A 22262-nucleotide genomic window follows, 5' to 3' on the forward strand; every position below is an offset into this window, starting at 1 on the left:
CATTGCTATGTACCTCATACACACAGCAAAATTCTTATCCCCTTCCCAATTATATAAAAAAACTAAACAGATAACTTACTTTCTTTAAATTATTTTTTAAAGTCTCTTAAAAGATTTTGACGTTTAAATACTTCCTCTCTTCTGATATATTAAACATCAAAAGAACCCACAATTACTTGATAAAACAAACCCTTCCATGGTTCAGTTCTGGCAAGAAGAGGGAAGATAACTACCCCAATCAACCTAATTAGGAAGTGGAGAGGCCTAGAGAAAGTGTTCTTAATCTTTCACAGCTTCAACACATTCCCACCTCTCTAATACCAGTAAAAACTATAAAATAGTTAAATGTATGAGGCAGCAGATATAATAACCAAGGCCCTCCACCACCCTCCCACCTATGTCTCAACATCAACTTATTCCCTAGTCCAAGAAGAGGGACATATTTCATAAGGGAATCATTTTTCTCAGTCCAATATCAGTAGTCAAAAAAAAAAAAAAGCGCATGTTTTTTAGAGAAGTTTTTTTTCTCCCCCCCTTTTTTTTTTCTTTCTTTTTTTTTTTTTTTACTTAGGAAGGGGTGGAAGTGGTGGAGGAGGTTCTGATGGTAGAGGCGGTGGCCGGGGTTTGTCTGCATTGCCAGATCTAGAGGACATTCCACTAGCCCGTGGATTGAGATATTCACCATAAGAATGAACAAATTCAAATGCAGGGGGCTGAGTGGGTTGAACACCTTGGGCACTGAGCAGGGAGTGAAGCATATTCACAGTATCTTGATAGTCTATTGACTGGGTTGTGTTGTGACCATTGGCCCCAGTGGGACCTTTATCCAGTTTCATATGAGGAACTCGAGTTTTACAGCTAGGCTGTGAAAAGGGAAGGCCACTTGTGTCTGAGCTATGCCCAGGCAACTGGGCCATCGTAGGAAGAGGAGGGAAGGAGAAATTTAAGGAAGAGGATTTAGTACTCTTGGCAATCTTGGCTGGATGATCAAATACTGCCCCTCCAGTCTCTTCAGGGGGACCTCTTTTACGAGTGGAACTCGAAGATGAGAAAGAACTAGACAAGGTATAGGTTTTATGTGCTAACGTGCTTGCCTGGCTGCTATGTTTTGGATCACCTGGACGTTTGTTACCAGTAGCAGCTGGAAGCTGTGAGTAAGAGTGCTTGTGTGAGTGGTGATTATGATGATGATGGTGATTAGATGGGTGAGTCTTGTGCTTGTCTTTGTGTTCCCGGCTCTTTGTGACACTGTCCTCTACAGAATTATGCTTGTCAGCTGCATGGACTTTAATGCGCATTTTTATCTCCTCTGGTTTTGAAGAGGTAGCTTTATCGCCACCAGTCACTGGAAGTCTCATTTTGAGAGATGATTTGTCAGCCTTATCTAGAAAAGGCCGCTCAGGGTTTTCTGAGCCCTCTAAGGGCATCTTCAGAATGACTGAAGAATGGCTATCATGGTGAGACAGGAGATTCTGGGCAGCATATGCATACTGTGACTTCACATTGGCCTCTGTGTTCTCCAGTTGCCTCTTCTGGGCAGCCAACTCTTCTGCATGCTTTGCACGATATTCTTTCAGGGAGACTTTAGTTGATGGCACACTCTTAGTACTCTGCTTCTGGGAAATAAATGCATTTGAACCATCCTGCTGCAAGGAATGATCGACTCCTATAAGTGCTAAATTCTCATTAGTCCGATGACCCTGAGCAGGTTCTAGTTTAAAAGGAGGTTGGGAGGATATCCAACGTTCACCCTGCAACATCTCCACATTGGTTAAGTTGCTTGATGACTCTTCAGAGACTGGAAGAGAAGGCACTGCACTCGTAGTAGATGAAGTTGACATGCTCATTAAACCCGCAATAGTTGTATCAGAAGAGCTCTGGGAAATCATATTGAGAATTGTCTGCTCTGAAGTGTTTTCATCTGCTCCTCGGTCATCTGCTTTTGATTTCCTGGCAGCCTGACATGCCTAAATGAAGCAAATAACATCACCTCATGTAATTTATTAAATTAAAATCCAGTAAGATGAGTAGATTGTACTTACTCAGGATAAGTCAAAACAAGCAGGAGGCTGCCCTAATATGAGAGCAAATAAATATATAATCCTCATAAAGGAATTTAAAACTGTCAATCAAGTCATACTAATTTTACAAGGCAACAGCAACAAAAAATTGTGCTAAACTAAAAATCACTCATAAACATTAAGTATGTTTGCTTGTGACTATAGTTAGTCCTTAAATTCTAGAAATTAAAGTGAAAGATGAACTATATGTTCTGAAGCCTACTTCTGCTTTTTTTTTCCTTTGGGTGGGGGTGGTTTACCAGGAATTGAACCCAGGAGTATCTTACCCTGAGCTACGTCTCCAGTCCTTTGTATTTTCAGACAGTCTTGCTTAGGACCTCGTGAAGTTGCTGAGGTAGGCTTCAAGTTGCAATCCTCATGCCTCAGCCTCCCCAATCAGGGATTACACGTATGCACCACTGTGTCCAGCTCTCAACCCTACTTCTAACCCTAAGCTTCTAGGAGGCAAACATTCTCTGCAACTCACTCAACTTAGGAGAATGTAATTATACTTATCAGTATGGATTTATGAGAAATGAGGGAAACTTTCTGGCATTGAGGATCAAACCCAGGGCCTGATACATGACAATGACAAGCATGTGCTCTACCACAAAGCTAAGTCCCTAGCCCAAAGGAAAATGTTTTCAAACACACTGTACGCGGGTGGGGGGGACGGGGGAGGAATGATTCCATTATTCCTAAGTAAGACTTTGAAAAATATCTAAAATGTAACTTTAGGCTGCAATCTATGTGAAAAATTCTAAAACCCATTTTAAAAGTAGTTAATATGAAAGTTTCAACAAAGATTCAAGGATAAAATTATGACACCATTTCTAACCTTTCATTGTTGTTTAGTATCAAGGGATTGAACACAGGGGTGCTTAATCTTGAGCCAAATCCCCAGTACTTTTTATTTTTTATTTTGAGATGGGGCCTCACTAAATTGCTGAGCCTGCCTCAGTCCCCTGAATTGCTGGAATTATAGGCGTGTGCCACACCCAGCTTATCAGCTCTACCTTTTTAACTCTACATCTTGCCTCTACTAGGAGCCAATACTCTCAGAGAAGCCATCTTTTCTTCCCTAACAGTCTCCACATAGAAAATATTTAACCAATGTAGCTTACTGAATAATCATTATCAGAAGTATTACATACACAAAGCAAAACCTGCTATCACCTATAACTACAGACTTCTGGCCAGTATCCAAGCTATGAAGTCATAATTACTGCATAACTATGAAAAGGGAAATTCCAAACCAGGACACAAATCCAATTCTGGTATATTCCCTGATATAGTCCAAAAAAAAAAAAAAAAAAAAAGGAACAATTGATAGCAATGATTCTTACCCTCCAATTCCGAATGCGTTTGAGCCTGCTGGGAGTTTTCTCCAGAATCTGTAGAAATTCATGTGTCAATTCTACAAATAAAACATTCAAAAAAGACTGAGAGAGATAATAAAACAAGAATAACCTCAACCAACTTAACTCACTATTTTCATCTGAATAAAGTCACCTTTGGCCAGATATGTGGCAGATCAAGAGCAAGTGCTTTTCAAGGTCCCTTACTCTAAAACTTACCATCTAAAAGTTCCAAGGTCACAGTGGCGTCAACATATTCCCACCAGTGCTTCCCGTCAGTTGAGACTGGGATCTCCCAGTTGGACCACTTGCAAGCCAGATGGATGCAGACACAGGCCACCACAGGAGGTGTGTACTGCAGGCTAAATGTGGTCAAATGCAGGCTGACATCAGAGGGAAGGAAACAGAGAGTGTCATGAGCTCTCAATTCTCAACCCAAAGCTAAAACTCTCCATTATTAGAAGAAAAAAAAAAAAAAAAAATCTAAAAATACACAGGAGAGAGAGGGCAAGAACTATCCTATGCTCTGATTCAGCACTCAATATAATGATTTTCTGTTAACCCACTGTGCAGGCTAACAACATTTCTAAATTTCTTTTCCACTTATAATTCAATCCATACACTGACTAGGGACTCAAAAAAAAAAAAAAATTACATATCCATGTTTTTAAAAAATATTAACTTCTGGACCAGTATCAAAGCTCAGAAGTAAATCTTTATTACCTATTACCTGGAGAATAAGCTCAGAACTTAAGGAAAATTTTAGGGTTTTTGTATTTAATCCCTAATCAAATACTAAGGAAATACCCTAAAAATCATCTTCTCTTTGTCAATCATAGTTCTGGACTATTTAAAATAATGAACAGACAGGGGATGAGCTGTAGTTCAGTGGCACAGCACTTGCTTAGCATGTGTGAGCCACCAGATTCAATCCTCAGCACTACATAAAATAAGTAAATAAATAAATAAACAAATAAAATAAAGGTATGCTGTCCATCTACAGCTACAAAAAAATTAAAAAATAAAAATAAGGAACAGACCACAAGCCAGGCATGGTGGTGCATGCCTATAATCCCAGCAACTTGGAAGGCTGAGGCAGGACAATTACAAGTTTAAGGTCAGCCTCAGCAACTCAGCTGAGGTGCTAAACAACTTACCAAGACTCTGTCTCAGACTCAAAAACCACTATGGTGGGCTGGGGTTGTGGCTCAGAGGTAGAGGGCTCACCCAGCATGTGACAGGCACTGGGTTCAATCCTCAGCACCATATAAGGTAAAATAGACATTGTGTTCACCTATAACTAAAAAATAAATATTAAAAAATATAACTAATATAAATAAATAAATAAATGGATGGGAGATGTGGCCCAGTGGTAAAGCACTCGGGTTCAATCCCCAGTACTAAAAAAAAAAATCATTCTCAAATGTGAACTTGCAGGCTGGGGTTGTGGCTCTGTGGTAGAGTGCTCATCTAGCATGCACGAGGCACTGGGTTCGATCCTCAGCACCACATAAATGTAAAATAAAGATTTTGTGTCCACCTAAAACTTAAGAATAAATATTTTTTTTTTAAATGTGAACTTGCTTGATTGATGGTTTATTTCAATAAATTCACACTTAGGTCATAAAACTGAACTTATTAAGAGTATCCTCAATTTTTATGAACAAACATTACTGGAGGATCAGAGATGAAAGCAAGAAAGTCATTTGGTAGTAAAGTTATATACAAATAATTTTTAAAAAAAGAAAGAAAAAAAAATATTGCCAACTCTACACATACACATGTCCATTTGGGCAAAGGAAACATCATTGCAAAATCCTCCAAATTAGATATTTACTCACTACTAATGAGTTCTAAACTCACTGAACTTTCAGAACTGTGCTCTTAGTTATTTTAAAGCAAAGTAACACATGTAGAACAGGCAGGCAATCAAAGAATCACTACTAAATAATCATATCACCTTAGCAAATTAAAAAGCACCATGAAATCTAAGATACAACATTTAAAACTGCAGGAAAAAAAAACCACATTCACCAGAGAATTATCTATAACACATTGTATCGAAGATTATTTTGAAGCCTGGGTCTTTGGGTTCTGGTTTACTAAGTGGTTCTATATACCCCTCAAAAAGTAACAGTTCCAACCCAAGTAAAAACCAAGTCCCAAAAACAGAAGGGAAAAAATTGAAATATAAAAACCTGTTGGTTGCCATGAAGTAAGATGTCTGAGCTAAGTCCTTGCTTGCTAAAAAAAAAAAAAAAAAGGGAAAAGTTATTACTGCCATTTATAATCAACAAATATTTAGTAAGTATTTATATTTGCAAGTTACTGTGTGAAATAGAGTAGTAAATGAGGCAGAAATATCTCATCGCCTGATTTTTATATTCTACTAAAGGAAACAACAAATGGGGGGGAGGGGGGCGGGGAGAGGCACTGGGGATTAAGCCCAGGTGCTAATATATACTAAACATCTGGCTCAACCAGGTTGATTGAACCTAAGGTCACCTAACTACTGAGTCATATCCCCAGACCTTTTTCTTTTTGATTTTGAGACAAGGTCTCATTAGGTTGCTTACAGCCTGAGCAAGGCTGTGTGCCACCACAATGATTTTTTAATTTTAATTATTTTAATGTTAATAATTATGCTGATTCCAGACCTAGAGACTCAAGCTTTATTCTGCATATTAGGTATTGAGGGTATTTGTTTAAAAATGTAATAAATGAGGGGCTGGGCTTGTAGCTCAGTGGTAGAGCGCTTGTCTAGCATATGTGAAGCACTGGGTTCAATTCTCAGCACTGCGTATAAACAAGTCAAATAAAGGTTCATTGACAACTAAAAAAATATTTTAAAAACTGTAATTAATGAACTTGCTCCCTAGAGTGTGATTCAATATGTCCGAAGAAGGAGACAAGCAATTTTTAATAAGTAACACAGACATTCTGATCCAAGGGATCACTGAGAAACATTAAGCCAGGGGATGAACTAATATGATCTGGCAGCAAGATCAGAATCTAGAAGACCTTGATGAATTTGGGAAGTGACTTTTGCTTAGGGGAAAAAAAAAGTTTCTAATTGAGTAGCCTGTAATTTAATCCCTAGACCTCAAATAGCTTCGATTGTTTAACATAAATGAAATGAAAAACACCACGTTCCCTCTCCTATAAAAAATCTGTCCTGGGGACAAAGCAAATTTTGATCTTTTTTCTTCTTTTGACAGTACTAGAGATTGAATCCGGGGGTGCTTTACATCAGCTATGTCCCCAACTCCTTTTACTTATTTAATTTTGAGACAGGCTCTGGCTAAATTGCCAAGGCTGGTCTTAGACTTGTAATCGTCCTGCTCAGCCTCCACAGTAGCTGAGATTACATACATTCTTTTATCTTCTTTAGAATTAAAGTCTTTTTAATATTAAATCTGTCTCTGTTTAACCCTATCTTTGCTCATGTGTAATTTTAATGCTTCAAATACAATGTAATCTGGAAAATTTTGGGAATTTTTAATTTAATAATTACATTATTAAAATGTAAAATAAGGCCAATTATCAGTTTGGTCTACAAATCTCTAAAAGGTATTAAATATACAAAGGTGTCCAGATTTTTTTTGGCAATGGATGGTAGGGATCAAACCCAGGGCCACACATGTATTAGGCAAGTGCTTTACACTGAGCTACACCCGATATTCTTGATACTACTATGTAAATGAAATAAAAGAAACTGAGGACTGGGGGTATAGCTCAGTGGTAAACAGTTCGCATAGCATGTGTGAGGCCTTGGGTTTGATTTCCTCTGCAAAAAAAAAAATCAAATTAATAAAATAAAGAACTAGGTTTTATTCAATTAGAGCCACTATCATTAAACTAGAATAAGAAGAAAAGTCCTACCAAGGGATTGTCATGCATGGAAATAAGTTCAAATAAATTCTACTCAATCATCTGGATGGTCTTTAATCAGCCCTACAATTAAAATAAGATCACCCACTCCCAAGACTTCCTTAAAATTACCATTAGATACTTAGCACTTGGTGACTTTTCAAAATCTCCCCCCAATCTTTGACAAATACCCTCAATGTATTAACTGTCTCTTAACTGTAAATCATCTAAAAGCAATAATAAGAACCCCAAAAGGAAAACTCCAAGCCAGGAACAATAATTTTGATTGAAGTCAATTACTTTCAATTCAGCTTCTGGCCAAAGCAGGTATATTACTTACCTCGAACAAGCTGAGTACACTTTACCACATGTGTATGTGGGTGATCAATTGTTAATTCAAAGCCTTCAAGGAAAAAAAAAAAAAAAACTGGTTAAAAAGCTAAAGATACTCAACACATTTGAGATTTCTTTTATCTGAGTCATCATTAAAGGCCACCCTCATTTCTCTCTAAACATTACTGTTCAGAGACTAAGTCAAAGTACACAGTACACAGTATATTCTTCTCTAAATATATTATCTCCAAAGCTGTTACACTCTAGCTAGAGAGTACCAATAAGATCTCAAAACCACTGAAGAACCAAAAATCTCTAAACACAAAACATTTTAGGGACAATAGAACATAATATAATCTAGAAGAAGCAGTCACTCGAACTACCTTCTAAAGCTTATTCTTGAAAAAACATTTTAAAAACTATACCTCTCATCTTGGTTTTATTCCATCTCATCATGTTACAATAGATACTGATCATTTTATCCAATTTCAAATGGTCTTTACAAAAATTACTTAAGCAGGATCAGTGTGCCTATAAAAATTACTTTCGAATTAAGTTTACTTTCTTAAGTATATAACTAAAATTTTCTAGATATAATAAATACTGAGAAATTGACATGATGTAAATTATTCTGAAAGGATAACTTATTTTTGTGAATTAGATCTTACTTGTTTCTACATTTAAAAGAAAAAATGGGGGAGTGTTAATACTGGAAATTGAACCTCACTGGCCCTTTTCATTTCATTTTTGAGATGGGGTCTCCCTAAGACTAGATTCAAATTTGCAATCTTTCCACCTCAACCACCTGAGTAGCTGAAAGAACTCAAAATGCATAGATACATGTGCAAAAAAAAAAACAGTTGTACCAATAACTTTCAAATGCCACTCATGAAATCCTATCCTACCTAAAGATAAGAAAAATGTCAGCCCTAAAGAACAAGAAAAACAAAATCCTTATTTTCATATTTGCTATGCATCATCAGAGTTGCCCACGCAACCATTACGGCTTGAATTCCTCCACTTCCACTGTGCTATGCTGAACACTAGTTACCAATTTTACAAACAAATGCAGTATTTAAATATAATGACTGAATGAAGAGAATAATCGACAGAAGGAAAATTGTTCTTTAGATAGTTTTGCCATTATTTATCAGGTTAAAAACTGCCAAACCCTAAAAAAGGTAAATTAAAAACCCTAGAGTAGGGGAAAAAGGAAAAAAAAAAAAACCTTACTGCTATTTCAAAAGTCAACTATACCTATATTCCCTCTTGGTACAGGTAAGGTTCAACTCTAAATTCTACCACCTCTATAATCCAGAAACATATGCAATACTTTGCAAAAATCTTCCCAAGGGATTTTCTTACTGTTTGCTATTTTGTAATTTTTAATATCAAATCATTATTTACACAAATGATTTTTGATTTTTTAAAGGAAAATAAACTTACCTAAAGTTTGCAAAATTATGCTTTCTAAAATCACCAGATCTTGAACTTGTTGCAGGTAAGCCTATAGATGAGAAGTCAAAAATTATTTCCTAAAAAGGCATAATATATCAAGTATAAACAACTCTATCAATCCCTTCCAGAAAAAAAAAAAAAAAAAAAAAACAATGAAAGGCAGAGGTGGAGTTAGGAGGTAGAATAGGAATTGAAATACAATCCTTATCCCTATATCTAATTGGCACAGATTTTCCTTTATTTAAAAAAAAAATAAAATAGCCAGATGTGGTGATGCACACCTGTAATCCCAGCGGCTTGGGAGGCTGATGCAGAAGGATTTCAAATTCAAAGCCAGTCTCAGCAAAAGCAAGGTACTAAGCAATTCAGTGAGACCCTGCCTCTAAATAAAACATAAAATAGGGCTGGGGACGTGACTAAGTGGCTGAGTACCCCTCAGAGTTCAATCCCCAGTCCACCACCCACCCAAAAAAAGTAAAGCAGATACAAGTAGTAATACTTTACATATGGCTACAGAAAACAGAGAAAGCACCAGATATGGTTCATTTTCAGACTGATTTTTTTTTTTTTTTGTAAATCCAGAGATTGAATCCAGGGCACTTACCCAATGAGCCACACCCCAGTCTTTTTTATTTTTTATTTAAAAAACAGGGCCTCTCTCTAAGTTGCCTGACATTTTAAGTTTTAAAATTAAAATGATTTATACACAAAAAATTAATAACACCACCTTTTTCCAACACCATCAAAATATATTTGCAGAATCCTTTCTACAGAATTGTAAGCATCTCTTTGGGATAATACTAGATTTCTAAAAACTAATACGAGTTCAAAGGAAAAATGAACAAAAAAATTTCAGATTTGTGCCAGACAAAACGATAGCCACTAGCCACATGTGACTATAGAAAACTTGAAACAAAGGTAGTCTAAATTGAAATGTGCCACATTGCTATAAAATAAACAATGGATTTTAAACACTTAATTTTTAAAAAAGAATGTAAAATTTAGTAACTTTTAAATAATATATGCTAAAATGAAAATATTTTAGATACCTTAAGTTATATAAAATATATTATATTAAAATTATTTTTTTAATGAGGATTTATTTTTTATAGTGCTAAGAATAGAATAGAATCCAGGGCCTTATAGATGCTAGGCAAGCACTCTACCACTGAGCTAACAAACCCAGCCTCCAAAATGAGGATTTTTAATAAAATTTAATGAAAACTTAAAATGTTTCAATTTTCACAAATGTGGCTTTCATTTTATTTCTACTGGAAAGCAATAGTCTCTAGGAAAATGAGATCTGGGTCAGGAGTTCTGTAGTTAACTTCCCACTTAGTTCTATGATTTGAAAAAATCTAATAAGGACTGAAACTTTGCTAGTTCTCCTTTCCATATAGTAGAGAAAATATTTTCCCCTCTAACTCTTTCATAAGGGCTGGAGGCTCAGGTAAAAAAATTATGTAAATACACTTTAGAAAAAGGAAAGTGGGGATTTGTGTTTTGTTAACTCAATTACATGAACCAGTAGCATTTACTAGTCTTCAAACCTGAAAAAAATCTACAGCAATCACTCTGTAACAAGAGGTACCAGTGTGACCCAAAGAGAAAAATGAAGGCCAGACACTTACATGCAAAACAATTAGGGGGCTGGGGATATTGCTCAATTGGTAGAGTGCTTGCCTGAAATGCATAAGGTCCTGGGTTCAATCCCCAGCACCATGAAAAATAAAAAAAAAGAACATAACTAGGCCAGGTGCTGTACGCCTATAATCCCAGCAACTTGGGAGGCTGAGGAGGAGGATCACAAGTTCAAAGCCAACCTCCAGTATCAAAAGAAAAAAATAACATTTCAAATACAAGTTAAAAAAATTCATCTTCTCGTCTCCTAGGATGCTGCTGCTAATTACAGTTCCATATATACTCTTCCAGAACTTTATACTATGTTTGTATATATAGCTTTTTGTTTTCTTCCACCCTGACCTTTTTTTTTTTTTTTTTGGTCCTGGTGATTGAACTCAGGGGCACTTGACCACTGAGCCACATCCCCAGCCCTATTTTGTATTTTATTTAGAGACAGGGTCTCATTGACTTGCTTATTTAGCACCTCGCTGTTGCTGAGGTTGGCTTTGAACTTCAGCCTCCCCAGTAGCTGGGATTACAGGTGTGTGCCACTGTGCCCAGCTTGACTTTCTTAAAAAAGGGAAACTCTTGGTTTTAGAAGTCAACAAACTGGGGAGTACTTAGAGGGCTGACATTCATAGCAGACTGGAGAAAAATTATGGATTTCTGATGTGACATTATTTAAATCTCTTAAAATGAATGCATGGGTCCTCTATGAAATAAATGGATTTTCTTCTGAACAAACTAAACCGGGGCACTTAATCACTGAGCCACATCCCCCAGCCCTTTTATATATTTTATTTAGAGACAGGGTCTCACCATGTTGCTTAGGGCCTCACTAAGTTGCTGAGGCTGGCTATGAAATCGAAATCCTCCTGCCTCAGCCTCCCAAGCCACTGTGGGTTACAGTCGTGCACTACTGAGCCCAGCTAAACTGTTTCTTGAGTGTCTGAATTTTCTATGTGATTTTTACAATTCCCTTTTTTTTAATATTTTATTTTTTAGTTGTAGTTGGACACAATATCTTTATTTTATATATTTATCTTTATTTGATGTTGAGGATCGAACCCAGGGCCTCACACATGCTAGGCGAGCACTCTACTGCTGAGCCACAACCCCAGCCCCTACAATTTCTTTAAAACAACCCAGAGATTTAGTTCATTTTCACACTAAGATTTAAATTAGTCTGAAAAAACTAGCAACAGATCTCATTTATTTTTATTTTTTATTTTTTGGTTGTAGAGGACACAATACCTTTATTTTATTTATTTATTTATTTTTATGTGGTGCTGAGGATCAAACCCAGTGCTAGGCAAGTGCTCCAGCACTGAGCTACAACTGCAGTCCCCAGAACTTATTTCTTTAATGTATCCACAACAAAAATCTATCTATAAGAATGCCTTCAGGGCTGGATATGTACCCCAGTGGTAAAATGCATTAGGCACAGAGTTCAATTTCCAACACCACCAAATAAATAAAAAGGTAGAAAATTAAAATGGGAAAATATTTTGGATATAGTAAGTTAAAAAAAAAAAAAACACATAAACCCACATTCAAACTTCACCAAATTAAAGTTATAACACTTTGCAATCAAAATTAAAAAAAAAAAAAAAAACGTAATCACTTTCCTACCTCACTCCTAGTATCAGGAAGTGATTCCTGTGGATGGAGACAAGCATGTGCTACCTTGATGACATGTTCCAATTTTTTTGGCTGTTCCTCCACTTTAGCCGCCAGAAACAAAGCTGCAGGAGCCACAGACTAGATAAAAACAATAAATAAATCATACTTATTTATTTCTAGATCAAGGTTGATGAAAAGTCAAGTTAAGTCTCAAATCAAGTTCTTTGCTTCTCCCAACTTCGTTGTTTCATTTACACTTTTCCCCCTAAGTGTAACATCTTTCTCTCTCCTATCCATTAATCCATGTCAACTTTCAAACATCAATACTTCAAACTATGGTTAAAAGTTATTGCTGGGTAAAGCAACTATACATAAACAGCTTCCTAATTAAAAGTGAAATTCTTTAATTTGTATCAAATCATTGTTTTGGGTTTTTAAATAATAATAATTTCAGACCCTATCTCTCTCATTCACCAATGTATCCCTTGAACTTGACAAGCAATTAGAACTCAATAAAAATTTCTTAAATTAATGAATATTTGGGGGCTGGGGTTGTGGCTCAGAGGTAGAGAGCTCACCTAGCATATGTGAAGCACTGGGTTCAAACCTCAGCACCATATAAATATAAAATAAAAACACTGTGTCCACCTATAACTAAAAATCAAATATTTTTTAAGAAGTAATGAATATTTGTGGTTAGTTTGAATGTAGAAAAAAGGCCCTTTCCTGAACAGTCCTATCTTTCAAAAATTGTACATATGCATACCTTTGGGCCTAGAAATTCTACCTATTGGAATTTACATTAAAATCTCACATAAGTGTACTTTATAATTGTAAGACCATCCCATGTAACATTTATAATAAATGAGAAACAACCTGAATGTTCACCAATAATGAGCTAAGCTAGTTCAATAAATGACGGTAAGCAAACATTACGAAGCCATTCAAAAAGATGCGAAACTAATGAGCCAGGTACAGTAGCATACATCTATAATCCTAGTTACTTGCTACTTGAAGGATAAAGCAGGAGTTTAAGGTCAGCATTGGTAATTTAGTGAGACTCTGTCTCAAAGCAAAATATAAAAAGGGCTGGGGATATAGGGTGGGGGTAAAGCATCCCTGGGTTTAATCCCCAGAACAATGTAAAAAGAAAAGGAAAAAAAGGGGGTCTAGGATTGTGGCTCAGTGTTAGAGCACTTGCCCAGTACGTGTGAGGCACTGAGTTCAATAATAAAATATTTGACTCAAAAATCCACACAAAGTGCTGATCAAGATTATCCCTATTACCTAGGGAGTTCATTAAACAAATATAGTCTTACCTGCAACAGGGATATCACTATGTATTCACTTCCAAGTCATTTATAATAATGTTATATAAGACCATTTCAGGTAACAAAATTGAAAATAGCACTACTGTATTTACAATTCTGTCCAAGAAAAAAGTTCTTTCATTACTATTATTTTCTTTCTCTTGTTCTTGAGTCATTTCCCCAGTGATTATCACATAATATAACTTCACCTCCAACGATCATTCATCAAAATTTTATCAAAAGCGTCTGAAAGAATTTAAATAACTTATATTCATTTGCCTTTCTGACCATATTCATATTTACCTCTTTAAACATTTTACTTAATTTAAGCATGATTTTCTCTTTAATGCTACTCCTCTAACTCAAAACATTAATTTACTAAGTGTTCAATTATCTATTTCTTTATTAAGAATCCACCTACTCTATGGATATACTTACCCTACCAGCAAACTAGACACTTCACAGCAAATTGCAAGGCTGAATTCGGAACAGTAGTTTGACACATAATGAAAGTGATCAATGCTACATACTAAAATTCAACTGCCAATTCAATAGCAAAGACCTACCAAAAAAAGGGAGCTGAAATCAATCACAAAAGATTACACCATACAAGAAATTATACTTACATTTCGATGAAACTGTGTAAAAGACTGAATCATGTAGAATCGATGCATGTATACTATAGCTGTGTTGATAGTCAATTGTGAGCTGAAGTATTCAAGTTAAGGTCCAAATCAAGTAGATAGGTAGCATAATTCCCAAAATATAATCTCTCTCCCCCCACAAAAAGACCAGATGGCCAAGCACAGTCCTAAGTGAAAATCATACTTTCCAAATAAAAAGGAGGTGTTGTTTTCTTTTGCCAAAATTACTAACTGCCTATTGACAGCATAATTCCTTCCGCATAAGGGGTATTTAATATAAATTTACTGAATGAACAAACAACAACAAAATAAACTTCTCAGGATGTATGAATCAAGATTTATAACAAAACTAATTTTTAGAACTTTCGGGGGCTAGGGATGTGGCTCAAGTGGTAGCGCGCTCGCCTGGCATGTGTGCGGCCGGGTTCGATCCTCAGCACCACATACAAACAAAGATGTTGTGTCTGCGGGGGGGGGGGGGGGGGGGGGACCCTAAAAAATAAAAAAATAAAAATTCTCTCTCTCTCTCAAAAAAAATTCTAGAACTTTCGGTCATTTACCTTCTACAAATCCTGTAATGATGATCAGATACCTCAGGTCATCTCTTTAAAATGTTTTACTAGGTCTTCCCTAATTTGGCCCCTGGGCATATTTCCACTATCTCTCACCTTTCAATTCCACTTCTCCCTGCATTTTCACCTGGTGATCCTGATGGCTAGAAACACTGTGAAATGAATTGATATTCATTTACTAAAAATAAAACATTTTCAAACACTGCACTTGCCTGCACTCTACCTCTGAGCTATATAGAAAAATTTTTAAGTGCTTTACTTCTAAAGATGTCAGCAGGTCTGGGAATGCAGCACATCAGTAGAGCACTTGCCTACTAGCTTGGGTGAAGACCTAGATTTGATCTCTAGCAGCACAAAAAAATAAAGACCTCAGCAGACAATGTGCTCAGTGTGCAGTATAAAGATGACACAGCCCCACAATGGCAACAACCTAAATACTACAAAAGGAATTTTAAGGATACACTGAAATAGAACTGGGGGGGTTGGGGGTTTAATTCCACAGACTGGATGGTTAGGAAACAAATTGGCAATAAAGAGGACACCTATTTTGAAGCAAACACATCCTTAAGGCACAAACATCAGTCTGCAACAAATTTAAGTGAAAGCTGCATAAACAGAAGCTTCACCAAGAAAAAAAAATTAAAGCAGAGTGAAAATAACTTTAAAACTATATTAGTTTTCTCGGCCACAAAATGAGTAAATTTTCTGACAAATAAAAATAAATTGCCTGATCTTTGAAACATGACGAAAACGAATACTCGCCAGTACCCTGAGCAACTTAAGGGCACAACATTTGGTAAACTAAACATTAGATCCATAGGTCTACATCTCTCCAAACCTAAATTGACTTTTCTAACTTTGAAATTCTATAACACTCTAGCAAACAACTACTATTTGAACGTCTGAATGCTAAGCATTTTGGGGGGCACAGAATCAAATGCAAGAGGTGTCCATTTTACAGGCAAGACAGCCAAGAACTTAACAGGTTATTTGCATAGCTATGAAGTAGGAGGAACGGATTTTGAACCAACGATGGGACCCTGCCTAGTTCAGCTTTGTCCCGAAACTATTTTTTACACACTAAGTTTGGGGGGCAGACGTCAACAGTGAAACTTCTACCAGACTCCTAAGACACAGAAGAAAGGAGAATCTCAAAGTCACGAAACCAGGTCAGAACACAGTGAAGAAGGCCTAAGAAGGATCGGCTAAAACACAAAGCCAGGAAAAGATACGAATTCCCGGCAAGGTTGGTGGCACGGGTGAGCGAGCGGGAAATTGACTCCGCCTCGCTTCCCTCGCATGAACAGCTTCGGTCTGCCCCATCGTGGGCTCTCCCCACTAGACAACCAGCTTCTGCCGACCTTCTTACCCCCTTCCTTCCCCACCAGAGCCTGAGGCCTGAATGCCGGGACAGTGCAGAACCGACTCCAAGGCCGAAGGCCTAGGCCACAAGGATACACGTTAAGACGTTGTCCCATGTCCTGAAGAAGATTGGCCGCCTGCTGGCGATAAGAAAGTTCTTTATCTGGGTCCAGGCCAAAACGACGGGATGGGCTATTTTCCAGCTGTTCTCGAGTAAAATACCACCGTTTGTTGTTGTTCTTCCTCTCTCCCTCCATAGCGCTTCAACTAGAAGGCAGCGGCGGAGGCTGCAAGCACTTCCCAGCGTCACCTCAGGGGCGACACACATCCGCTGTGCGGAGACAACTGCGACGTGACGAACTTCCGCTACGAATCGACCGCCAGGTCTGACAAGCTTCCGCTAAGGAAGCGAAAGTCAAAGCGTCTACTTCCGGAATGGACCTCGCGACATACTGTAGCCAAGTTAACAGCCAGTCGGATACCAGGAGAGACCTTAAGGCGAAGACGCAGGCGCGAATCACGTGACGCTACGGAGGTAGGGTGGAATTATAAATTCTCGTGTGAAAACCACGTCTCTCCCCGCGAGAACGTGGTTGAGCCTTCGCGGCCTGGGCTGAGCTGCCAGGCAACAGTTCGGTGCTGAGAGGCACAGGCTCTCCCGCAGTGTTGCTGCCGCTCTCCCCACGCCCAGAACTTCCCTCTGGGCGAACGTGACGATATGAAATATGGCAGATGGAGAGCTTGGTAGAGAAAATAGGTCAGAAAAATGAAAAACGTAATAGTGGCCCTATAGTATCTCGAACCAATAAGATGAAACCATATAGCAAACACTCTGGGCACGGTGGCGCAGTCCTGTAATCCTAGATACTCTGGAAGCTGAGGCAGAATGGCAAGTTCGATGCCAGGACGGGCAATTGAGTGAAACCCTGCCACAAAAAGGGCTGAGGGTGTTTGTCAGCGTTCGAACACCTTGCTAACATCCTCGAGTCCCTGAATGGAATCCTCAGTACGACAAAAAAAAAAAAAAAGTAGTGATAACTACCAAAAGAATGAGTTTTTTATAAACTTGGATTCAATCCCAGCTTTTCCTCCATCCCTACCATCTTTCGTACAACTATTTGTAAATGTATAGTTTAGTAGCTTCATTTGTATTCACACTTTCATGCAATAGCTCTCTAGAACTACTTTTTCATCTTGCAAAACAAATTGCCAAGCAGCTCGGGAGGCTTAGACAGGAGGATCAGGAGTTCAAAGCCAGTCTCAGCAATTTAGCAAGGCACTTAGCAACTCAGTGAGACCCTGTCTCTAATAAAAATATATTTTTTAAAAAAAGTGCTGGGAATGTGGCTCAGGGGTTAAGCACCCCTGGGTTCAATCCCCAATACCAAAAAAAAAAAAAAAACTGAAACTCCCTTGCACAGCTCCCCATTGCTTTCCTATCAGCCTCTGGCAACTAGCATTCTTCATTCTTTTTGACTCTAACTACTTGGATGCTTCATATAAGTGGAATCATACAGATTTGTCTTTTTTGTGACTGGCTTTTTTTACTTAGTGTAATATCTTCAAAAATCCCAGCTATTCTTTCACCTAGCTCGTGATCTGGAATGTCACCTCGGTTTCTTCAAAAAACACCAACAGGATGTGGGTCAGGCATATAGGAGGTGTTTAGTGCATATTGATTCTCTAAATAATGTTAGCTAATGGTGGTACTGAGGATTCCATACATTGCTCTTAAAGGACAATTGATAAAAATCTTAAACCAGAGGAATTTCTCTTTTCTTCTTTTAAAAATTTACTAATATATGCCAGGGGCAGTGGCGCACACCTGTAATCCCAGAGGCTTGGGACACTGAGACAGGAGGATCTCGAGTTCAAAGCCGCCCTCAGCAAAAGCGAGGTGCTAAGCAACTCAGTGAGACCCTGTCTCTAACTAAAATACAAAATAGGGCTGGAGAAGTGGGTCAGTAGTTGAGTGCCCCTGAGTTCAATCCCCAGTATCCCCCACCCCCAAAAAAATTTTTTAACTAATACAAAGGATACATAGTATGCAACTTAACATAAAATGTATAATCTTTATTATAAATTTCCTATAACCAACTGAATCTCACAAAATGCCTTCAGTTTTGCCAAGCTCTTGAATCACAAGTCAACCTGCAGTTCCATTTAACAAGTGAGTATAGTTTTGGACTATTCACTGCTATTTCCATTTGCATGAATAAGATGGAAATGAAAATGAGACTTGTATAGGAACTTCATTAATTTGCCATCGACTTGAGGAACATCTTTGCTGAATTGTATAATTTTTGAACACTGGAAGAGTTTCAATGTTGCTATTGGACAGTGTAATAGCTATAGATATGATACACTTTTAATATACATTATTAACATTTTCTCAACTTTCTTTTTTAAAAATATTTAGTTGTAGTTGGACACAATACCTTTGTTTTATTTATTTATTTGTTTGTTTTTATGTGGTGCTGAGGATCGAACCCAGGGCCTCACGCATGCTAGGCGAATGCTCTACTGCTGAGCCACAACCCCAGCCCTTTCTCAGGTTTCTTAAGTCTAGACCGTCAACAAAATGAATAAGTCCAGCTTTATCTAACATTGTCAATTTCTGTGGTGTATATTCTCCCACCATGGCTGATTTCAATCTATCAGTATGCAGCATCCCTGAAAATGAAATTGAAGAGAGGTGTATGCATCATCACACAGTAATTCCTCAAGACCAATTCAATAGTTTAGGCTTTCTAGTTTCTTGTCTTGATATGGAAAGAGCTTAGAAATCATCACTCCCAGACTGGGGATGGAGCTCAGTGGTAGAGCACTTGCCTGACATATACTGGGCCCTGGGTTCAATCCCTAGTAACTGAAAAAAATAAATAAATAAATAAAAGTGATCGGGTCCATCCTCACAAGAAAAAAGACAAATTTAACAATCCTTCTTGACTCATTAGAGAATTAAGGTTTTATAGTACAAACCTCATCCCCCAAGATGGAAAAACAGATGAAATCAGAAAAAAAGTTAGAACAGAAAGTCATGACTACTAAGAGCAAAAATTACTATGGGAACCAGTAACTCATAGGACTACTTATAGCATAATTGACTAATTGCTGGCAGCTAAACACAGACTAGCTTGAGAGATTTAAAAAAAAAAAAAACTCTTGGGGGCCCATCCTTAAGTGGTCACTCATGTTTTTATACATTTTACCTGGAGTCTCACTGAAGACTGAAGAAAAAAATCCCTTCATGCTTCCAGTAGGGAGAGGGGAAAGTAGTCATTTTGCAGTATGGCATCCTGTTCTTAACAAAGATATGCTTCTCAAGAAAAAAATTTTAACAGAAACTTGGGTTTTTACCAGATCCTATCTAATGTGGGAAAAAGGAATTACCCAACTGCAGTCTCCTATAACCTTCCTGTTTCACTTCATATTTTCCTTACAACTAGACACACATATGGCAGAAATTTTGGAATTATCCGACTGAGAATTTAAAATAACTATGATTAATATGTTAAAGACCCTAATGGAAAAAGTGGACAACACACAAGAACAGGTGGGTAATGTTAGCAGAGACATGAAAACTAAGAATCAAGCTGGGTATGGTGACACACACCTGTAATACCAGTTGTTAGAAGACATGCATGAGGATGGCAAGTTCAAAACCAACCTGGGCAATTTAGCAAAACCCTGTCTCAAAAATAAAACAAAAGGACTCAGGATATAGAACAGTCGTAGATTCAATTCCCAGTACTGCAAAAAAATAAAAAATAAAATAAAAGGAAAAGGATAAAGAAAGAAAAGAAAAGGCTAGAAATCAACAGAAAACAATGTCTTTGGTGGATTCATCAATAGACTGGAGATGACACAGAAAGAATCAGTTGGCTTGAAAATATGTCAATAGAAACTTCCTAAGCTGAAAAACAAAGAGAATAAAGTATGAAAAAAAAAAGCAGAATATATAGATACAATAAAAGTAAATAAACTCATGATTATAGATAATAGTAAAACAATTAGAAAATGATAAGTTTTTAATATTTGCTACCTTTACTTTTTAATATAACATTAAATTTTAAGTTTAGATCACTCAATTTTTTAATAATGACATTTTTAAAAAGCTTGCAAAATTAATGAAAATTTGACAAGCTCTTGAAAGTCAGCATCAGCTGACACACCACTGATAAAATAAAGATTCATTGGAAATATCATATTTAGATTTAAATACTCTCTGTTAAGTTTCTATTACATGCTGAACCTTGTGGTAAGGAGGTAAGGAGTTTGTATATATTATTTCATTTTTATAACTGGTATCATCATTGCCATTTTTTAAAATTAAAAACTGAGGCTTGATTAATCTATACAAAGGCAGACACTTAGAGTATGACAAAACTAACATTTGAACCCAAGTTATTGTTCTTTCTATTCACTGCTTTCTGAGGCTTACAGTATGAGACTAGGACAAAGAAAAGGATATTGACTCTTTGGTTCTTCCATTTTCCTCCAACTCTATTGTGAACCCAGGAATTCTGTGCCTGATTAGACAAAGGAAGTGTCAATTACAATAATTCTTCAGGACATTGCTATGGTTACCAAACTGCTCCAGGCTGGACATTCCAGAAGAGGACAAGGAGGAACCAAGATGGCCTTCTTCAACTTATATCTATTGGGATATCAACATCCCTTTCGGAACAAAAAAAGAGACATAACTGAAGAAACAAGTAAGGGTAATGTAGAATAGAGGGTTAGAAGGGCCACTTGTTTTCCTAGCCACTTCCACTGGTCAGTTTGTAGCTACTTCCTTTCCTACCTTTAGTTAGAGATTTATCCTATCAACAAGGTCAACACTTGCCCTAATTAAAATTTTGGAGCAAGGACATCCATTACCTTCATTTTTCTGTCATTTAATATCAAATAAATGTATTCTTATTCATTCATTTGCTCATTTAGCCAACATATATTAAGCACACAGTTGTGTGCCAGGCTTTATGTTGCTGACCAGGGTTAAAAGATGAATAAAGAAGGCTTCTACTATTTAATTAGGAAGATAAGTATGCAAACAAAAAATAATATATGATTAAATATGGACTTATGCGACTGCAAAGGAGGAAGTGCCTTATACTTTTGGGTTTGGAATAAGAATATGGGGATCCTTTAAAGAAGACGTCACAGAGGAAATGTTTCTAAACTGAGTGTTAAAAGGATGACTAAAGTTCCTCAAGTAAACAAGAAGGGAATATAGTACAGACAGAAGAACAGAGACCTAGAGAACCATATTAAGTGAATTCCAAGCACTTAGATACAGATGAAGGGTAAAATGGAGAGGTGCTAGGAGGCAGACCTTGAAAACTAGTTATAGGCCAGATAATTGAAGATGCTGTTAACCATGCTAAGCATTTTAACTTTATAGGGGAATGTTGAACTTAGTAAATATTAGATCTGTATTGTACTCACGATGCCTAGCTGTTCCTCATACATAATAGAGGTTTAATAAATATTTATGGGGTGAATGAATAAATGATTTTGAATGACTATAAAAATAGGAAGTTAGGGGAGACTTTGCAGGAGATATGAGAATTTATTTAGGTCTTAAATGATGAATTGTCCAAAAGCACAGAAACTGAGGAAAAGGATCTTCCAGGTAGAATGGGACCATGTGAATGAAAATAAGTGTAGATGGATGCTAAGCAAAAGCTGTACTGGGTAGGAGAAGAGGTGATCAGGAAAGTATAAAAGCACAAAGATTATAAAGGACAATCTATATATTAAACAGTCCTCCAATAGGCACTCTCTGACCTCTTTCTAATTCCACCAAAGTTCTATTCTACTATTCACCTTCCAGGTAAGATTTATACAAAGATCCCAGTGATGGACCCTAGAAATCCCTTAATAACCCTATTCCAACCCTTTCCACTCTTCTTGCCCCCATTCCTTATGGGTCCCAGCATTACACCATGGGGCTGTTTTCAAATAAAGAGGTGCTCTTCTGGACCTCTCTCAGAAATCAAACACTCCCCTTTGGGAAACAGACCAATTTCCCTTGCTCCACCCT

The 22262-nt window shown here is 37.2% G+C and overlaps 2 protein-coding genes across 2 annotated transcripts in view; one reads left to right on the forward strand and one right to left on the reverse strand.

The window, feature by feature from the left end:
* Ccnt1 (cyclin T1) lies at positions 1–16600 on the reverse strand. The gene is made up of 9 exons (XM_046435828.2): positions 16310–16600; positions 14262–14343; positions 12335–12463; positions 9068–9128; positions 7629–7691; positions 5617–5662; positions 3638–3801; positions 3407–3477; positions 1–1967 (listed from the first exon to the last, which is right to left on the reverse strand). Exons 1-9 carry the CDS (start codon positions 16468–16470, stop codon positions 564–566), a joined length of 2181 nt encoding a protein of 726 aa, XP_046291784.1. The 5' UTR covers positions 16471–16600; the 3' UTR covers positions 1–563.
* Spmip11 (sperm microtubule inner protein 11) overlaps positions 16550–22262 on the forward strand; it is a 27368-nt gene continuing 21655 nt past the window's right edge. The window contains exons 1-4 of the mRNA XM_046435833.2: positions 16550–16748; positions 18335–18383; positions 19663–19769; positions 20735–20937. Coding sequence (XP_046291789.1) covers positions 20796–20937 — 142 coding nt within the window. The 5' untranslated portion in view covers positions 16550–16748; positions 18335–18383; positions 19663–19769; positions 20735–20795. The remainder of the gene's footprint in view (positions 16749–18334; positions 18384–19662; positions 19770–20734; positions 20938–22262) is intronic.

This window comes from Marmota monax, unplaced genomic scaffold (genome assembly GCF_021218885.2).
Source record: "Marmota monax isolate L192 unplaced genomic scaffold, Marmota_monax_Labrador192_F-V1.1 WCK01_AAM20220418_F8-fsc00012, whole genome shotgun sequence".
NCBI classification, from domain to species: Eukaryota; Metazoa; Chordata; class Mammalia; order Rodentia; family Sciuridae; genus Marmota; species Marmota monax.